Source organism: Clytia hemisphaerica, unplaced genomic scaffold (genome assembly GCF_902728285.1).
Source record: "Clytia hemisphaerica strain Z4C2 unplaced genomic scaffold, Clytia hemisphaerica genome assembly, whole genome shotgun sequence".
NCBI classification, from domain to species: Eukaryota; Metazoa; Cnidaria; class Hydrozoa; order Leptothecata; family Clytiidae; genus Clytia; species Clytia hemisphaerica.
In genome coordinates, this window is record NW_027104472.1 from 913,655 (window position 1) to 930,633 (window position 16,979).

Sequence of the window (16,979 nt, forward strand, 5' to 3'; positions counted from 1 at the left end):
ATTAATGGCCCAGCACTTTTTGGAAAGATATTAATATAAAGAACAAATACCAGTTAAAACTTCTTCAGATGTTGGGGTGGAACAACTGGCCGTCACGGTTTTTGTAATTTGTCGGATTTTTGTGCTTGTTGTCATGGTAATGACGGATAATTTTGGCGGGAAAACTTAAAATTTTAATAACTCCTTATGAATTTTCATCAAAATGAGCTCAAATTTGGTATGTGAGTAGGGTTGGTAAATATCTTTCTTTTTATAAAAAAACTTTCCCAAATCTTTGATGACGTCAGCATATTTCGAGGAAAAACGAAAATTGCTGATTTTGGCTGACGTCATCAATTTTTTGAAAACTTTTTTTTTTGGAAATAAAGAAGCATCCATACTTTATTTCTACGCAAAATTTAAAATTATTTTGATTAATATTCCTGGAGTAATTAACATATATTTTAATTTCATGCTGACGTCAGCAAAAGCGTTTTTCCTTATTTTTTCAAAAATGGCTGAAGCAGAATTAATGGCCCATTAATATAAAGAGTGAAAATTGAAGAAAAAAATTTGCCAAAAAAGGGGTGGAACAACTGGAAAAATCGTGTTCTTTGATTCGTTAATCTTTTGCACAGGCCGTAACTTGCCTGAGTTGATCGTGATCTCTGTTTTTGGAAAAGTTTTGTCATAGCATCTTGTAAATATTTCTTTGAAAACATGATAAGAATGTTCCGCATAATTGGTTTCTGTTAAAAGCTCCCAGTTCATTATTTTCAGTGGGACAAAAATCGGAGGATAATTTTCCACCGGGGACGCCATATTTTGGACAATTTTTCCAGTGGGAAAGTCCCAGCAGTGAGCAGTGGCTAGTGGGTCTGTGAGATGTGGGTGTCCTTCCTCTCTTTCTAACATCTAAGAAGCTCTTGGATGAGTAAATGTAGTTATCGTGTGACCTCTTGTGATCTCTTTACTTACTTTATGAAATCGATACCACTTTTTTAGATACATATACAAATAAAGAAATAAGAAACTCCCTATGCCCCCAATGCACTTGCCACTATTTATGGACAAACAATAAAACAATAGTATCGAAAGAAGCAGTAAAAGCCAAGCTTCTACAATTTCATGTCACGTTTTTTTTTAATGTGGTTAAATTTATGCACTCGACACTTTGTAAGAGCAAAGACACTCCAGACACTCTTTGGGGGCGCACGTACGGTTGTTTAATCGAGTGCGCTCCCCCAAATAAAATCTTTCGAATAAAAAAATTACTTTTTTAATTTTTTTTGACAATGATTTTGATTAATTTTTCTTTTTAATTTGAAAAATGTTTTCGCTAAAATTTCTCCTATTCATAAGTGGAGATTGGAATAAAAACCATACAAATAAGAAAAGAAATCAAAATCATAAATTAGAGAAAAATAAAAATAATTCCATAAATCAAAAATAACTCAGAAATAAATCAATAAATCCAAAATAAATCATAAATGAAAAAAAAAACCAAAATAAATCATAAATGAATATAAATCATAAATCAAAAATAAATCATAAATCTCGTACACCGAGTGATTTGCCCCTCCTCGCCCCCCGCCCCGGGCACGAACGAAAAAGAGGCTTTCTTTACTACTATAAGAACGGCTTCCGCTGATCAAAATAATGTAATGCTTATAAAAAGAATAGTTTTTGTGTTCTGTCACAGGAAGCAGAAAAGCGTGATTTCGTGCACGTTTTAAACCTAGGCCCGGCTGCGTTTGTAGAAACCAACCCTCGTAATATTGTATGTTTTGTATTATTCCTGGTTTCCCTAACCTGGGAAAAATCTCCATTCTGACCGAAATTTTTGTGATGTGGTGGTGGGAGATTTCTTTCTTAAAGTGATTCTCCAAGCAGTTTGGTTTTGAAACGAAAATGGACACACAGTACAGAAGAATTTCATTCACTTTTTCACTGAGTCAAGCTAAAGTTTGGAAGAGTCCTCGACGGGAAGTATTTTTTTCGTTATTAGTAAGTAAGAAATTTCACAAAAAGTACCAGCACTTTTTGCTTTTAGCTGCTTTTTAAGTCAAAGTGAAGTCAACCCTTCGTTTGTTTTACCTAGCCAGGCTATTGTTTACCAATTTTTTTTTTCAAAATAAAAAAGAAGAAATAGAACTATGGGCAGTTTGAGTTTTAAATCAATTTTATGGGAGAAAATCTTTCTAGAAAATGTGGGATGGGAGAAAGCAGGAAAAATCTCAGAAAAGTGGGAAATTTCTAAAGCTACAGGTTACATTGCGCCTGGCGATTTGTTATAGATATTATGGTATTTTGAGAAAAAAGAAAAAGAAAAAAAAAAAAGAGAGGTCAAAGGTTGAAACTGTTTTTCTTGGCTTAGTGGTCACAGAGGAATAATCCTTTTTCAATCAGTGATTCAAGCTTTCATATTATTCCTGTCTCTAAAGAAGGGTGTCAGAATTAGACGAGGGATGTCGATATTAGACCATTGTAACATGTGATGCACCAGACCTGCCAAGTTGAGATGATCATATTGCGTGAGATAACGACTTCAAGCAAAGCGAAATCCAAAATCTTCGCCTGGTTTTTACAATTTTCTAATAACAGAAATCAGCAAACTTTTTCCAAATAATTGTGAATCAGGGAAACTTTTTTCCGAAAATCGGGAAAATTGGGAAAACGGGGAAACATTTTCGGAAAATCAAGAACATTTTTTCCAAAAATTCTGAAAATTGGGGACACTTTCCAAAAAATCAATAAAACAGAAATTTTTTCAACAATAAAAAGCTGAATCAGCTAACATAAATAAATAAATGAAAATTGCCGTTTTCAGTCTATTTTTAATAAATGATGTAGGATTCTTTAGATAAACTGTTTTTATAGCGACTCCAGAAGTCATGCAAGAGCTAGCAGAAGCGTCTATGAATTTTAATACGAATTCATGTATAAAACATTAAATTTAGTCAATTTGTTCTAAAATTAGGAGGTTTTTTTTTTAAAGTTTTGCCTGGAAAGGCTTGTGATGACATCATCACAAAGCTTTCAATCTCTGTAACTTTTAATAGAAAGATTTTCAAGGCATGTTTTTATACCTCAATTTTCATCAGCATTTCATGCTCTTTCAGCTGGAACCATCAGATTTTGAATATTTTCAAAAAAATAATTTTTTGTCCAGCCACCTGATGACGTCATCTGGCAAAATTTGGTGTTACTACTGTTTAAAATTAAGTTTTAGGCCCTCTATGAATCATCTGTGCCAAATTTCATGCTTTTATCACCATCTGAAGTATTTTAACATTTTTGTGTGCTAACAGACCTCACTGTTCTAATTTTGACACCCTTCTTTAAAGATAGGAATAATCAGAATGTTGGAATCGCTGATGGGAACTATTTTTCTTTACTTTAGCAATCAGAGATAGCAACTATCTGGTCTTTAAAATGTTTATAGATAAACATTCTGAATAAGCTGTTTAAAAAAATCACGCTAACTACTTGTAACTACTTTGCAGATCAGATAGCTGCTATGGCAAAATTAGACAAGGCATTTTGACATTACACAAAGCTACGGTATTGCATACATACTATGTGGATGGCCACAAATATAGCAAAACATTCTGTTTGCCCGGCTGGAAGCCACAAGATTTTGGATTTTTGCCTCTGAAAACCTGGCCCAAACACATCCAGAACGAATGTTAAAAAAATTCAAAATCACCAAGTTGCCTGGAAAAGTTCAGGCCATATTGTTGGTTGTCTTCAGTTGTTTTGGGAAGGTTTTAAGTGGTGAACTTTCCAATAGGGTGATGTGAAAGAAGAAGGGTTGGAAGTAAAGTTTTCCAATAGTATTTCAAGTTGATTAAATTATGTTACTTACACAATGTTTGAGTTGCAACAGTAGGGAGTTTCTAAAAAATTGAACATTTTGCTTCCATAAAGGCAGATCAGTTACCAGTAAATAAATCTTTATGACACACCTTCTCAATCTAGTGCTACAGCTTGTTGTGTTATCATATCATCAAAAGCATTTGAAAAGAGTACAGTTGCGGGTTTGACCCCAATCACAGTATCAGTGCAAAAGGCTATTCAATTTAAAGAATATTTTGAGAAAAAAAACAAAATTGGAACACATCGAATATCAATTAATTAAACTTATCAAACTTGACAAATATTTATGGTCTAATGATGCTGTCAGATTAAATTTGGTAATCAAAAAAACCTATTCTTTGGTAAGTAACATAATGAACATTAATAATTTTAATAGGACAGTTCAGTCAGGGTCATTTTTGTACATGTTCTTCTATGGAGGCTATGGAATAAAGAAATTCTCTCATATAAAAACTGCTGAGGATCATTTTTGGTTTAGACAGTTGAACTAATGCTGTAAATAAGCAGAAACTTCAACCATTAGTTGTCAATTTGGATAGTGGCTTTAAATTCTCATGTAGCTCTACCCACTATTTTGAATTGAATGTAAATATAAGATTAGGACCTTTACTGTAACAGTGAGTGTTGTGTGGTTGTCTTTCTCACCATCATAATGAATAATTGTCTTTAATTTCATTTATAGTTCCATGTTGAAGAATAGTGCAAATGTTAAAAATTTCAGGTTTCAGCAGACAATTAAATAAAATTAGCCTTATAAAGCTACTAGTTATTACTCGTCATGATTTTGATCTGGGAAATTCTTTGACATGTGACTGTTTTCTCAAGCCTGAATATTTCATAAAAATTATTACACAAGAAAACAGATTTTTAATCAAAAAATCTATAGTTATATCACATCTAAATTTATAACTGATCAGCAAAATGTTCTTTTTCTCTTTTTTTATAATCAACTCTAATTAGAAGTTCCCTCTCTAAGAAATTATTTATAGGAAGGAATAATTTATTTCAGAGTAGTTATTGAAATTTTGTTACCAATATAATGAACAACAGTAAATTAAAGCTGGATTAAGCTGAATGAGTTCACAAAATGTTTCAAAACAACAGGTCTGAAGCTAACAATGGTAAACAAAAGATGAAAAACCTTAAATTTATTGATTCTTATGAGAAGTGTTTTGTATTATGTTCATGTGATTTTCCTGTTCTAATTCAAAGTTACATCATCTCTTTTAATATTCATGTCAATAGCAAATCCTCTTGAGGCAAGTCCTCTATGGTACTTTGTTTTCTTTCTAAACATGTCGTTTTAACAGTTGGCTATTTATTCTGTCCAGACCAGTTCTTTGCTTATTCTTTTTATAAGAGAATTTTGCCTTAAGAATATTAATAAAGAGTCTTAGATTAGTTGTATTATAATAAGACCAGCATTATAATGCAAGATAATTAATGTTTTTAGCAGTCGTGGCATAATTCTGTGGCATGTTTGAACTGGTTTGAATAGAAGAGTCTTTTTTCAGTATATAATTTTAAAGAGTAAGTTCTTTTGAGTAAGGAAAACAGGGATCACCAGGTCCAAAGTATCAAACAGTCTCATTACTATCCTATTATATACTCAAATTTCAAAGTGAGATTTTATCTTATCTCAATGGCATGAAGGCTTTATTTTAAGCTTTTTTAGGAGATTTGTTAGACATTCAATCAATCTGGTCTTCTTTCTTTTTAGCATCAAAAATCAATTATTTTTAAAGGAGAACCAAAATGGAACTCACTTCAGAGGCTTGTCAAAAAGAAATCATTGAACGCTTGGAATTTTTGAAAGTTATAAAAGCACATACACAGAATGAACAAATTATTGCAGAAGAGAATATTGAATTGATTAAAAGAGAAATCGACCAATCAGTAGATTTTCATCTTGAGAATTTGCAAAAGCGTGGAGCATGGTGAGTGTTTGCTGTATTTTGATCTGGGGGAAGGGGGGGGGGTACTTAGGCAAATGTGATTTCCCTAATGAGGATATATATATATATAATCAACAAATATTTTATACTAGGTATAGGACTGGGGGCTGTTTAAAAAAACTTAATATTTGGGGGGACTTAAATCTTTGGGGGGAACTATTTTTTGCCTGGGACCTAGACCTGGGCCGACCCTATGCTCAATCTATATCAATTTAATACTTAAATTCAAAATAACATTCACCTCTATAATACTATCAAAGTTTAAAGTTATTACTGACCGTATTCACTGTCTCACAGCCCTGGTTGAACTTTTCCCACAGTGTTGATGTACATTTCTATCGAAATCCTAATGAGGATAGAAGTTCTATAGTTCTAAACTCGTATAATCACGTGGGGATGGTTTTAGGGTGCAGTCTTTCACATTGAATTTCAAATGGGGATGATAACGAAGTGAATTTCCCAGTGGAGCTAAAATTTCAGGGTATTTTTCCCACTGTGAACAAAATTTTGAACAAATTTTCCAGTGAGGTGGGAGTCCTAGCAGGTTTGTGACAAGAGAGGGGGGTGTTTACTGCTTTTTTCCTTGTTCAAAAACTTGGTTTTCCCTATCAGAATTCAGCATAATTGTAAAAATCTAAATGAAAGGTTAAAACTTTAAACACTGTAAATCTAAACATATTCTAAAGACAGTTTTGATTATAAATGCTTTCCCTTTTACGTTTAGGCTAAAGCTACACGCAGAACACGTATACGGATTAATGCAAGAATCACTTGCTCAAAAACAGGAACAAATCGAGATTGGTATCTCAAGCATAACAAGCGTCCTTGAAGATAAAGATTCCTATAGATTATCGGAAGAGCAGGCTTGCAATGAAATGAAAAACATCCTTAATACAAGTTGGCCATCTGCAAGTGAAAATGGTAAGGGACTTTATACAAATTTTACTATCTTCAAGATAAGGAGTATCGTCCCAGGTCTTTGCTGGCACTAAATCAATAAACTTAGGAGTTTCCAACATTTTATATTTTAATTTCTATGAATCAATGTTTTCATTTTGTCTGAAGAATACCGAAATTAGCTATTGTTTCAATCCAAACTAAAGATATTACATAATAATGTACTCTCGGGTACCTAATAGGCGGGGGGTTGGAAAAAGCAGGGGGGTTGGAAAAAATCTCAAAATTTAATAAGCGGGGGGGTTGGAATAAAAATGTCCTGGGTGGAAAATGTTTGAAAAGGAGGCTCATACAGCAGAATTAAGACAAAAAAGGGAACTTTCAAAAACATTTTCCCAAAAATTAATAAGCGGGGGGGGGGGGGGGTTGGAATAAGAATGTCCTGGGTGGAAAATTTTCGAAAAATTAATTAGCAGGGGGGGACGGCTATTAGGTACCCGAGAGTAATTGTTTTTTAAATCATTTTAGCTGTCTTAACGTTTTCTGCAAGCAACAGTGCTCTGAGCGAATCCATTTTGGCGTACGGTAACATCGGTACCACCTTGAAAGATGAATCGGAAAGCTTTATCCTTGCTGAAGATGATGATGGAATCGAAATTATACCCAAAGAACAAAATCTATTTCCAAGAGATTCTGTATCTGACTGGTTGTTGAACAAGAGCTCATCTCCTGATGAAGTCTCTGAAGTTGCTGAAAAGGATAGCTATTCTGATTGGTTAGTATGCAGTAAAAATGATCCAGCATTCATGAAAGTTGAACCTTCACCGTGGCTTTTGCGGGAATGTGACACCGATTCTGGTCACTGGTCAGCATTCACCAGTTCGACCAAGTCAGAACAACCCATTGAATATGCTTCCTTTCTCATCAAAAATCTTCAGATAAGCAAAAAAGATGTAATTGACGATTTAGACAAGGATGAAACTGACTTGAACACATTTTTACACAAATCCAGCAGTCCGTCTGATTCTACTCAAAATTACCAATATCCAAAACGCCAATTCCTCGAGCATTGGGATTTCCTTAATGAGCAAGATTCATCAAAGTATCTCGTTGCAAAGAAAGATATCCCTGCTGCAAAGCCCAAAGAGGAGGAAACGTGCCAATGGTTGTATCGCAAAGATGTTGATGAATGTCGCCAAGAGAAATGTACTGCTAATGGTTGTGATTTGTTTGATAAGAATTGGTTGAGAACTGCCAGTGATTGGTGATGGTTTATCCATGTTTAATTGGATTTGAGTGTGCTATATAGAAACTGAGAGAGTTTTATATTGTTTATATGGAGGTGTAGATCTGGTTAGGTGAGAGACAGTATGATTTTTTGTCAAAAAAAACTTTGCTTTGCAATCTGCAACGTCTACAAGTTTGGACAACTGGCATGCATATGAACAGCCTCCCAGCTGAAAGTTTTTACTAATTATTAATTACTGTTAAGAATTTTCAATAAAGCATTTACTTTCACGAAAAAAGACCAAAATTTGCGACGAAAGTTTCTGCTCGCGAAAGTTTGTACGTCTAAAGTAACTTCTCGCAAATTAGATTTCATCTGTTTTGAACTTTTAAAATTTCATTTTCTTTTAGTTCCTTTTTATGAGGAAAAGCTTTTTGGTAACGTGTGAATCGGAAATATACACAAAAAAAGACTGGAATTAGAAGATATCACTTTATTTTTGTTAAATTTTGAGTTTATTTTTGTCTTAGGCTTATATTCATGTTGTAATTTAACGGTTTAACCTACTAATAAATCTAATTTTTTATACATACTAACTAAACTAAAATAATATTATTTTAATTTTTATACCGATTTATTCGTTTTAGAATTTCCTAGATTTTTTCTATAGCTGTTTAGAAAGATATCTAGCTTTTTGTTGTTTATGATAGCAATAATTTCTATTAATAACCCTAAAAAGTTTTTCATGTTTTCATTTCCAAAATTTTTGCCCAGTATCGACTAAAAGAACTGAGGATGTAATTTTGAGTTAAACTTGATCTGAAAATGCCTCCTCCCTTGTTGTTTTTGGTAACTTTTTCTGGTCTACAGGGGATATTCAGAAGTACAATTTCCAATGAGTATTCTACAATACATATTTTCGGAAATCGAAAAACTGATATTTACAAAACTAAACGTAAAACCAGTCCTGGGGGAATCTAATTAGGTAAATGCAGTGTACGAAGAACCCTTTTTGATTTCTAAGCAAAACGTATTTGATTCAATTGCTTTTCTTAGTAAGTAGCACCAGCATAGAAGTTTTCTCATCGGCAGTGCTAACAAAGGTTGCGCATTCACTAAGTTCTCATGATGCACGGAATGAATAAAAACTGATCACTGTCACTTATCACTCGCCTAGAGAGGATATTCTATTTCTATTTCATTCTCAAATCAAACTATCCAGTCACCGTGCGTGAAATTGAAAGGTATGACAGGACGATAACGCCAATCAACGTACGTATAGCAGTAACAAACGCCGGAGTGGTTGATTGATATGATTTTTCAGTAAGTTCTGGTCTAAAATACATGAACGTGAAAACTTGCGCGAAAATCGCCAAAGAATAGCGTCATAGAAATAAACCTGAAGACATAGGTATAAAACTTACGGGGGTTCTTGGGCAAACTGGAGTACGGCGAGATGTGCCCCTGGCCGCAGAGTTACTGTGAGTATCACAGCTCAAATAAATATATTTTCTCTAATATGAAAACTTGGCCTCTGGTACCCAGGGTAGCCCAGAGAGTCTTTTTAAAAACTCCGTGACTCCCCGGCCCAGTATGATGACTGGTTTTTCTTATTAAAGTTAATTACAGTTGGCGCTCTCTAATTCGACGTTCTACTATTCGATAGGCTCCCTTATTCGATGAAATTTAAAGTTCCCGTCAACGAGAAACTCTCATAAACGACGCTCTATTATTCGATGCGCTCCCTTATTCGATGAAAATCCAATTCCCCTTGAAGATCGAATTAGAGAGCGTCAACTGTATTATGAAAAAGGAACAGGGACTACAAAAAGTTGAAGTTAGTACACACGCCTCTTTTGCTGCGAGTGCGACGAGATTGTGGAGGTTGACAAAATGATTGCTCAGAATGTCAGATCAGACGTCAGAGAGTTTGTCGTTTATCTGGCACCCGATGTAGAAATTTTCTTCCGACACGCTAAAGCTCTGAAGGTCGGGAAAATTTTCAACATCTGGAAGAAATACATTACGGAATTTCGCCTGACCGCGTAATTTTTTAGAAAAATGGGCCCGAGTGCAATTTGGACAGGGAAGGTGTCATGGCCGACAAGATTTTGGGTCAGAAAAAACTTCAAAAGGTTTCACGAAATAAATTCAAATACAAAACTTTTTGGAGAAGGAATCATGCAAAATATTATCATTCTTTTCACAAGGAGGGCATGTAGAAATACTCAAATAAGTATTTTTCCTTCTTTAAACTGATCACAGAAGCAAAAACAAAATAGAAATAACATTGTACACAAAAAAGCCTGAAAGAAGAGAAAAGTCATAATCAGCATCTATAAATAACACTAAAAGAAAAACTAAAGCTATAGAAAATGAATACTAACCCTCAATGAACACTTTTGTGAAGTTTAATAAAGATTTTATCCAAAAAACTTCAGTTCTGGAACACTGAAGTCGGTTTGTTGTTTGTCGGTTGTCGGCCCACAAGTGTTACGCGTAAGCCAAATCGCGTATTACGAACAACCTCTAAATTGCCGAGTACAGGAGAAAAAAAATCGAAATTCAAAATGGCGGCCAAGCCCACGCTGATAACTATCAAAAATCTTCGTTTTTCAATCAGCTATTGCAGCTCAATAAATCAATGAAATAAATTGAAATAAAAAGTAAACAAACCTTGAACCTTTCATGAATCCAAATAAATAAAGGTATTCATCTAAAGTGAAGATTACATTTCAAAATAAAACGATTTCCAAACCAACCTAAAGTCAGTGTCTGCCAACTAAAAATGTCTCTGCGGGTTCACTGGCAAGGAGTTACGACTTCAGACTTTAGATTCCAATTCTTGTATAGGCTGCAACTACACTGCCAGATGATCTGTATTAAAAAGACTTCCAAGTGGGTCCATAAGTTAAGAAAATGAGATAATCATAGAGCACGGGGGTTTTATTTTTAAAAACAAACTTCAAAATAAAATTGTTAATGAACTTCTTACTTAAAATATCACTTACTTACATGATTTATATATGATATAACACCCCTTTCTATGGAAGCCGAGGAAGGCCATTATAATAAAAAAAAAATTTTTTAGAGAAATATATTTAATTTTAGAGAAAAAAAAGTTTTTTCAGAGAAAAATATTTAATTTTAGAGAAAAAAAATTAATTTTAGAGAAAAATATTTAATTTTAGAGAAAAAAAATTAATTTTAGAGAAAAAAATTTAATTTTAGAGAAAAAAAATTAATTTTAGAGAAAAATAATTAATTTTAGATTTAGATTTAGCATTGTAAAATGTGTATAAAGTTATTCTATTGAAAACATAATGTATTTGTGTAGTGAGGAACACGAAATCAACTAAAAGAATTGTCTGGCAAAAAAAATATTTTGTCAAAAAAAAACTTTTGTTATGGTAAAAAGATATATGTTTTGCCCAAAAGATTTTTTCTCTGAAATTCAATATTTTTCTCTAAAATTAAATACATTTCTCTAAAAACTTTTTTTTCTCAAAAATTAATTATTTTTCTCTAAAATTAAAAATTTTTCTCTAAAATTAATTTTTTTTCTCTAAAATTAAAAATATTTCTCTAAAAATATTTTTTTTTATTATAATGGCCTTCCTCGGCTTCCATACCTTTCTTAAATAAATGGCCTCTTAAAGTCTTTTATGTTTGCCGCAAGAAGGGAGAAACATTTAATTTGACCCCCGGTTTTTTTTCTCTTTTTCTAACAAATTCCCGCGCGTTAGTGTAGACACAACTTTAATCCGGGGAAATGAAGCGTTTTCATTGGTCTAAAATCACGGATGGTCACGTGACCAGAATTTTTATCCAGGGAAATGCCGTGGCCGCAATGTTTTGCTTTAGTGAGATTGACCATTTTGTTGTTTTGATTTGAGCGGGCGAAATTTCTGTACAAACCAAAATATGGCTTCGTTGGAATACCGGTTGAAACACTTGGCCGGTGGACAACAGTTATATTTGGAGGACGGTCTAAGATAGATAACAACATGAAAGTTACTGATAAAAGCCTAAGCCCATAGGAACATACCTGCTTTAGTTTCTTTGGTCTTTGAATGGTATAAAATTTGAGAAAGTGCAGAAAAAATCAGCCATCAAAACAAACAAAAACAAAAGTTATGATTATCAACTTTTCTGTGGTAGAAACACACTTTTTGGGTTGGTGCACATACAGAAATTACACTGGATACTAAAACTAATATTCAGGGAGTGATAAGTACAGTTAAACTACAAAAAAATCCATCAAAAGAAACCAAAAACAACCATGACAGCACACATTTTTGAAAATTACATCAGCCATGTTGTTTGTAATTTTTGCCGACATACTCATGACGTGGTAACTAACGACAGTGATTTGACGGTCTTTTTGAGGCGCCAGATCTCAAAAAAACAATTTTTGAGCGTTCAGCACGGCCCCGAAAATGAGGGCTAAACTTATGTCGGCACATCAATGGATGACTACTATTTCTCTCCGATGGTATATTGGCCCGCTCCTTTAGAGCTTTAGCGTGGGCGGCCGCCAATACGCCATCGGAATATCAGATAAGTTTGTCGTCCTCTTTTTAGCAACCAAGACGGGTTTATCGGGCGGGCGGGGGCGGGTAACGGATAGGGGTGCTAGTTTATTAATTCATGGAATGCAGTCGGGTTCAATCTGAAAATACTTTGGCATAAAATTGCATATAGTACTAAGGTCGTTACTCGTAATCGTACTACCATCGAATACGGTTTTCACAATTTACTCACGTAAAACCCGACTGAGTACTCCATCCATTTCCGATTCAAAATGGAATACTAGCTCTACACACTGCACACTGCCAACACTGCCAACTGCTATTGGCTTTACCCTTTCACTTTATTTCCAGGTTGTATTTGATCTAATTTTTCTACACTTGGCTTTTCTGAGCACTGCTGAGCATGGTTTCCCCAGCTGCAGTTGTTTGTTTACTTTTACTTTACTTCATGCATGGGCATGTGCCTATTGCTCGAGACGAGATCTTGATTGACAGATTGAGTGCAAGTGCAAAAAGTCCCTTCGCCAAGTGCCAGATGCAGCCAGTTTTAGACCCTAGGTGCACACGAAGACAAAATTCAAGGAGTACGAGGTGCAAAGTGCACGAAGAATCAAGCAACTTAGGCGGATCTCTAGAAAATTGCTTGGTTCCCGTCATTTCGACTTTACAAAGTGGGTCGGTCGGTCGGTCGAAAATATTTTTTTGTACAAACATACCATCTTTGTTCATTGATTGCGAGCCCCATAATCATCATGCAACATCTTGTTTTTTAGAAAGTGATGCTTCGCGAGCGTGGTCTGCTTCCACAAAGGTCCGAATTATGAAATCGGGTTAAAAAAATCGGGAAATCATGGATAAACTGGTTTTTGGTTCACTTTCCGCTGGCGCGCCGCGCTCGCTATTTCGATTTGAAAACTTGTAAACACGGAGCACGCAGAGGTTGACAATTAGGAATCCAGAAGTGGCAAAAGGGGTCTCCGACTCTCCGACTCTAACTTCAGAGTAAAAATCAGGGTCGGTCGGATGACGGGAACCAAACAATTTCCAGAGATCCGCCTTACTCGATATCTCATTTGCTTTCTCAATTATGAAAGAAACTGAAGAGAAGAACTGCTTTACAGGCAAAAATAATCTTGAGTGCGGCCTTATGTCATAACGACCCTGCCAATTCCCCGGACAATCCGAGGTAAATTTCTGCACGCCGCGGGACCATCTAAATATACCACACGATCAGGTAGTATACACGGCCACGCCGTTAGATTCCAGACCCGATCCGATCAATCGAACTTGTCGAACCAATGGAACCATCGAACTAATCGAACTTCATCGAACGATTAAAGTTTGATTAAAAAAATTAATTGAACTTTCCATTTTTTTCAAATATGGTGAGTGTTCGATTTTTTAAGTTCGATCACTAATTATGGTTCGATTAGTTCGACAACCTAATTTGTTCGATTAGTTCGCACCATTAAAAGTCTGATTTTAAAGTAAAAATCGGATTGTAAAATCGGGAAAGCTACTCCCGATTAAAATCGGGAAAGCTACTCCCGATATCGGAATTGAACATTTTTCCTAAACCAGTGCTAACATCGCGTCAGCAACGCCATCGGGCGCACCCAGCCCGGCGTCAATATTACTGCGTGTTTTAAAAGTTTGCTGGCGCGGCGCCGGTGGGCAGTCGTGCAGACTAAATATTCGGGTCGGTAAACTAAATATCCGGGAGAGCAAAATATCCAGGACTCGGCAAGATGGCAGCTTTACAAAGGTCAAAGAAGTGGCGATAAGTTATGCAAAATGAGGTAAGGATCGGAATAACGAACTAATCGAACTAATCCGTAGCTTAACCTACCGAAATAATCGAACTGAAGCAACTTACTGAACTAATCGAACTCCAATTTCCGGTAAAATTGTGAGTGTTCGATTAATTTTTTTAATCAAACTTTAATCGTTCGATGAAGTTCGATTACATGGCTCCGACTGGGGTTCTAGGTCCCCCCGCTGAATTTAGGTCCCCCCTAAGAACAAGGTCCCCCCAGCCTGATAAAATTTTAGGTCCCAGTATAATAGGGGAAAAATTTTTGATGAATAATTTTTTTTCAATGTGAATTTTTACCATTTAGTCAATGAAAACACAAGTAAATAAACAGTAAAGTAAACTAGTAGTAACTTAAGATTATACAACTTATGCATGAGTTCTTAAAATTGCCCTCTGAAATAGTGCCAAGAGGCAGTTTCCAAGATTAATTTTCCCTGACTTTTGGTTAAAAATCCACCCTTTTCCCCTGACAATTATCATGATTATTTGGAGGACCCACCATGGTTGGGTCCGACAAGAAAAATTTTGAAAAGAGGAGATTCCAAGATTGGCTAAAAATCATCAAATTCAAGGCATTCTGGAAAAAAATGCCCTGACTTTTCCAGGTTTTGAATGACTTTTTCTAAAAGCAGTCCTTTTTCCAGGTTTTCCAGGTTTTCCCTGACCGCTGGGAACCCTGCAAGGATTTCCAAAGCTCTATTTACATATGTGTGCACTTCTAAGGATCAGATCACACTTCGCATGAAGAATTAAAGGTTTTTTAGAGAAATTAAAAACAGTAAAGAAAAATATTTAGGAAGTGTTATTTAGCCCCCAGAGTTACATAAAATTATGCAGGTCCCCCCCAAGATAGAGCTCCCCCCGCCTGTCAGGAAAAACAAACAGCTCCCACCTCTTATATGGCAAATTTGAGGTGTAGCTCCCCCCGCTCAGGCGGGGGGGGGGGTGCGAGCCATGGATTAGTTCGATGGTTCGATTGGTTTGACAAGTTCGATTGATCGGGTCTGGTCACGCGGCCAGTACGGCATGCCACATAGCCAGTACGGCACATCACAGTGCCAGTAAGGCATATTTCACTTTATCACTCCACAAGTTAAAATTGAAGTTTCCCCACCTAGCACCATAGCCATTACCATCCAACTGCACCAACAAAATTTACCTCTGTAGCATCAGCCAGCATGAGGTATTCTTCATCAGATATGACCCCATTGACATAGGCATTTGCCAGTTCAGTGCCAACATCTCTTCCAGCCATGATAACCTAATTAAAGCTTTTAACTTACTGCTTTCAATGTCGAAAGAATAAAGTCTCAAAGAAAAAGCTTTGAGGGCTTCTTTATTCTTTTGACATTGGCAACGAGGCAAACAAACCCTAGCACTAGCACTAGAAACTAAAAAAAAACACAGACGGTAAAAACAACATCGCGCTTGCTAGGGCTCAATGTCACCTTTGGATCGTGTTTTTGTGACGTAGTCACTCGCCTTAGCGCTAGAAATCGAATTTACATAATCTCGCTACTATCTTTACGTGCGTAGCGCAAACAATGCACCAAGTTCGGGGCGTCCGGGGCACTAAGTATGCCATACTCTGCAAACTGGCTTTTATACTTTATCACTACTTTTTTTCCATTTTCTTCTATTACTTACAAATCGCTACCTTAATTCAAAAGGGGCCTAAGTCCAGGTACCCCCCCAGTTCAAAAGGGGCCTAAGTCCATTTTTATGAAATTTGAGATCTTTAGTTTTTCTCAATCTCTGGCTCATTTGCTCTCTTTTGATGTACATAACAAGTAGTTTTTAAAGTTATAAAGGCTCAAAACTTCATACTGAAGCTCTGATAAAAGTGATGTTTAATTCAAAAGAGGCCTAAGTCCATCATCTTTTTACAATTAAGGGCCTAAGTCCATCAACTTTTTACAATAAAAAGGCCTAAGTCCACCAAAATAAGTTTGTTAAGTTTTGAAGAGGCCTAAGTCCAATTGAATTGCAAATGGGCCTAAGTCCATGCATCCTAAAAAGTTTAATTGAGTTTTTCTTTATTTTACTGAGATTGTCTTTTCTCTTTATCTTGAATCTAGGTGTAAGTGGTTTTATTTTGGAGTGTCATATGTGCAGGTTTTGAACTCTAAAAGGCAGAAATTAACCCTCACACGTTTTTCAAAATTCATGTTTAATTCAAAAAAGGCCTAAGTCCACTCTGCAAGATTTATTAAGTTGCACCTGTTACATACAAAAATACATTCCTTTCAAACGAATGCCTTTTCATTGGAAAAACAACTTATAGCTATGGCTTTCAGAAAACATTTACTTCAAAGCTTTACCATCAAAAATGGTTTCAGAATCAAGGAAAAACTTTAATTGCAATTTTCTCAAAATGACCCAAATGGACTTAGGCCCCTTTTGAATTAAGGCTCACAGGACTTAGGCCCCTTTTGAATTAAGGTAGCGAAATAGACCTTTTCTTTTCACCTTTTTAAAAAAAGCTTTCCATCGGCCATGCATCAGTCAGGACCTCTTTGGACTTTTTTTTTTAACATTAGTTCGGATAGAATAAAAACATACCTGATCAAAACAACCAAACCTTCTGTCTTGCGTTTACTCTTTCCTTCCAAGCAACTTTCGTTTTTAGTTATGTAGGTTTTAAAATCCACAAGTAATGTTAGGGTTTAGAAGAAATCCCCGGACATTTACAA

The 16,979-nt window shown here is 35.4% G+C and overlaps 1 protein-coding gene and 1 long non-coding RNA gene across 2 annotated transcripts; one reads left to right on the plus strand and one right to left on the minus strand.

Annotated features, from left to right (window-relative positions):
• The first annotated feature begins 5,580 nt into the window (after nucleotides 1–5,580).
• Nucleotides 5,581–8,670, plus strand: LOC136821310 (uncharacterized). Its single transcript, XM_067077542.1, has 3 exons — nucleotides 5,581–5,795; nucleotides 6,538–6,734; nucleotides 7,239–8,670. Exons 1-3 carry the CDS (start codon nucleotides 5,614–5,616, stop codon nucleotides 7,976–7,978), a joined length of 1,119 nt encoding a protein of 372 aa, XP_066933643.1. The 5' UTR covers nucleotides 5,581–5,613; the 3' UTR covers nucleotides 7,979–8,670.
• A 2,196-nt stretch (nucleotides 8,671–10,866) lies between these two features.
• Nucleotides 10,867–11,891, minus strand: LOC136821327 (uncharacterized). Its single transcript, XR_010848721.1, has 2 exons — nucleotides 11,571–11,891; nucleotides 10,867–10,978 (listed from the first exon to the last, which is right to left on the minus strand). It is a non-coding gene; the product is annotated as an uncharacterized lncRNA (long non-coding RNA).
• Between the last annotated feature and the right edge of the window lie 5,088 nt (nucleotides 11,892–16,979).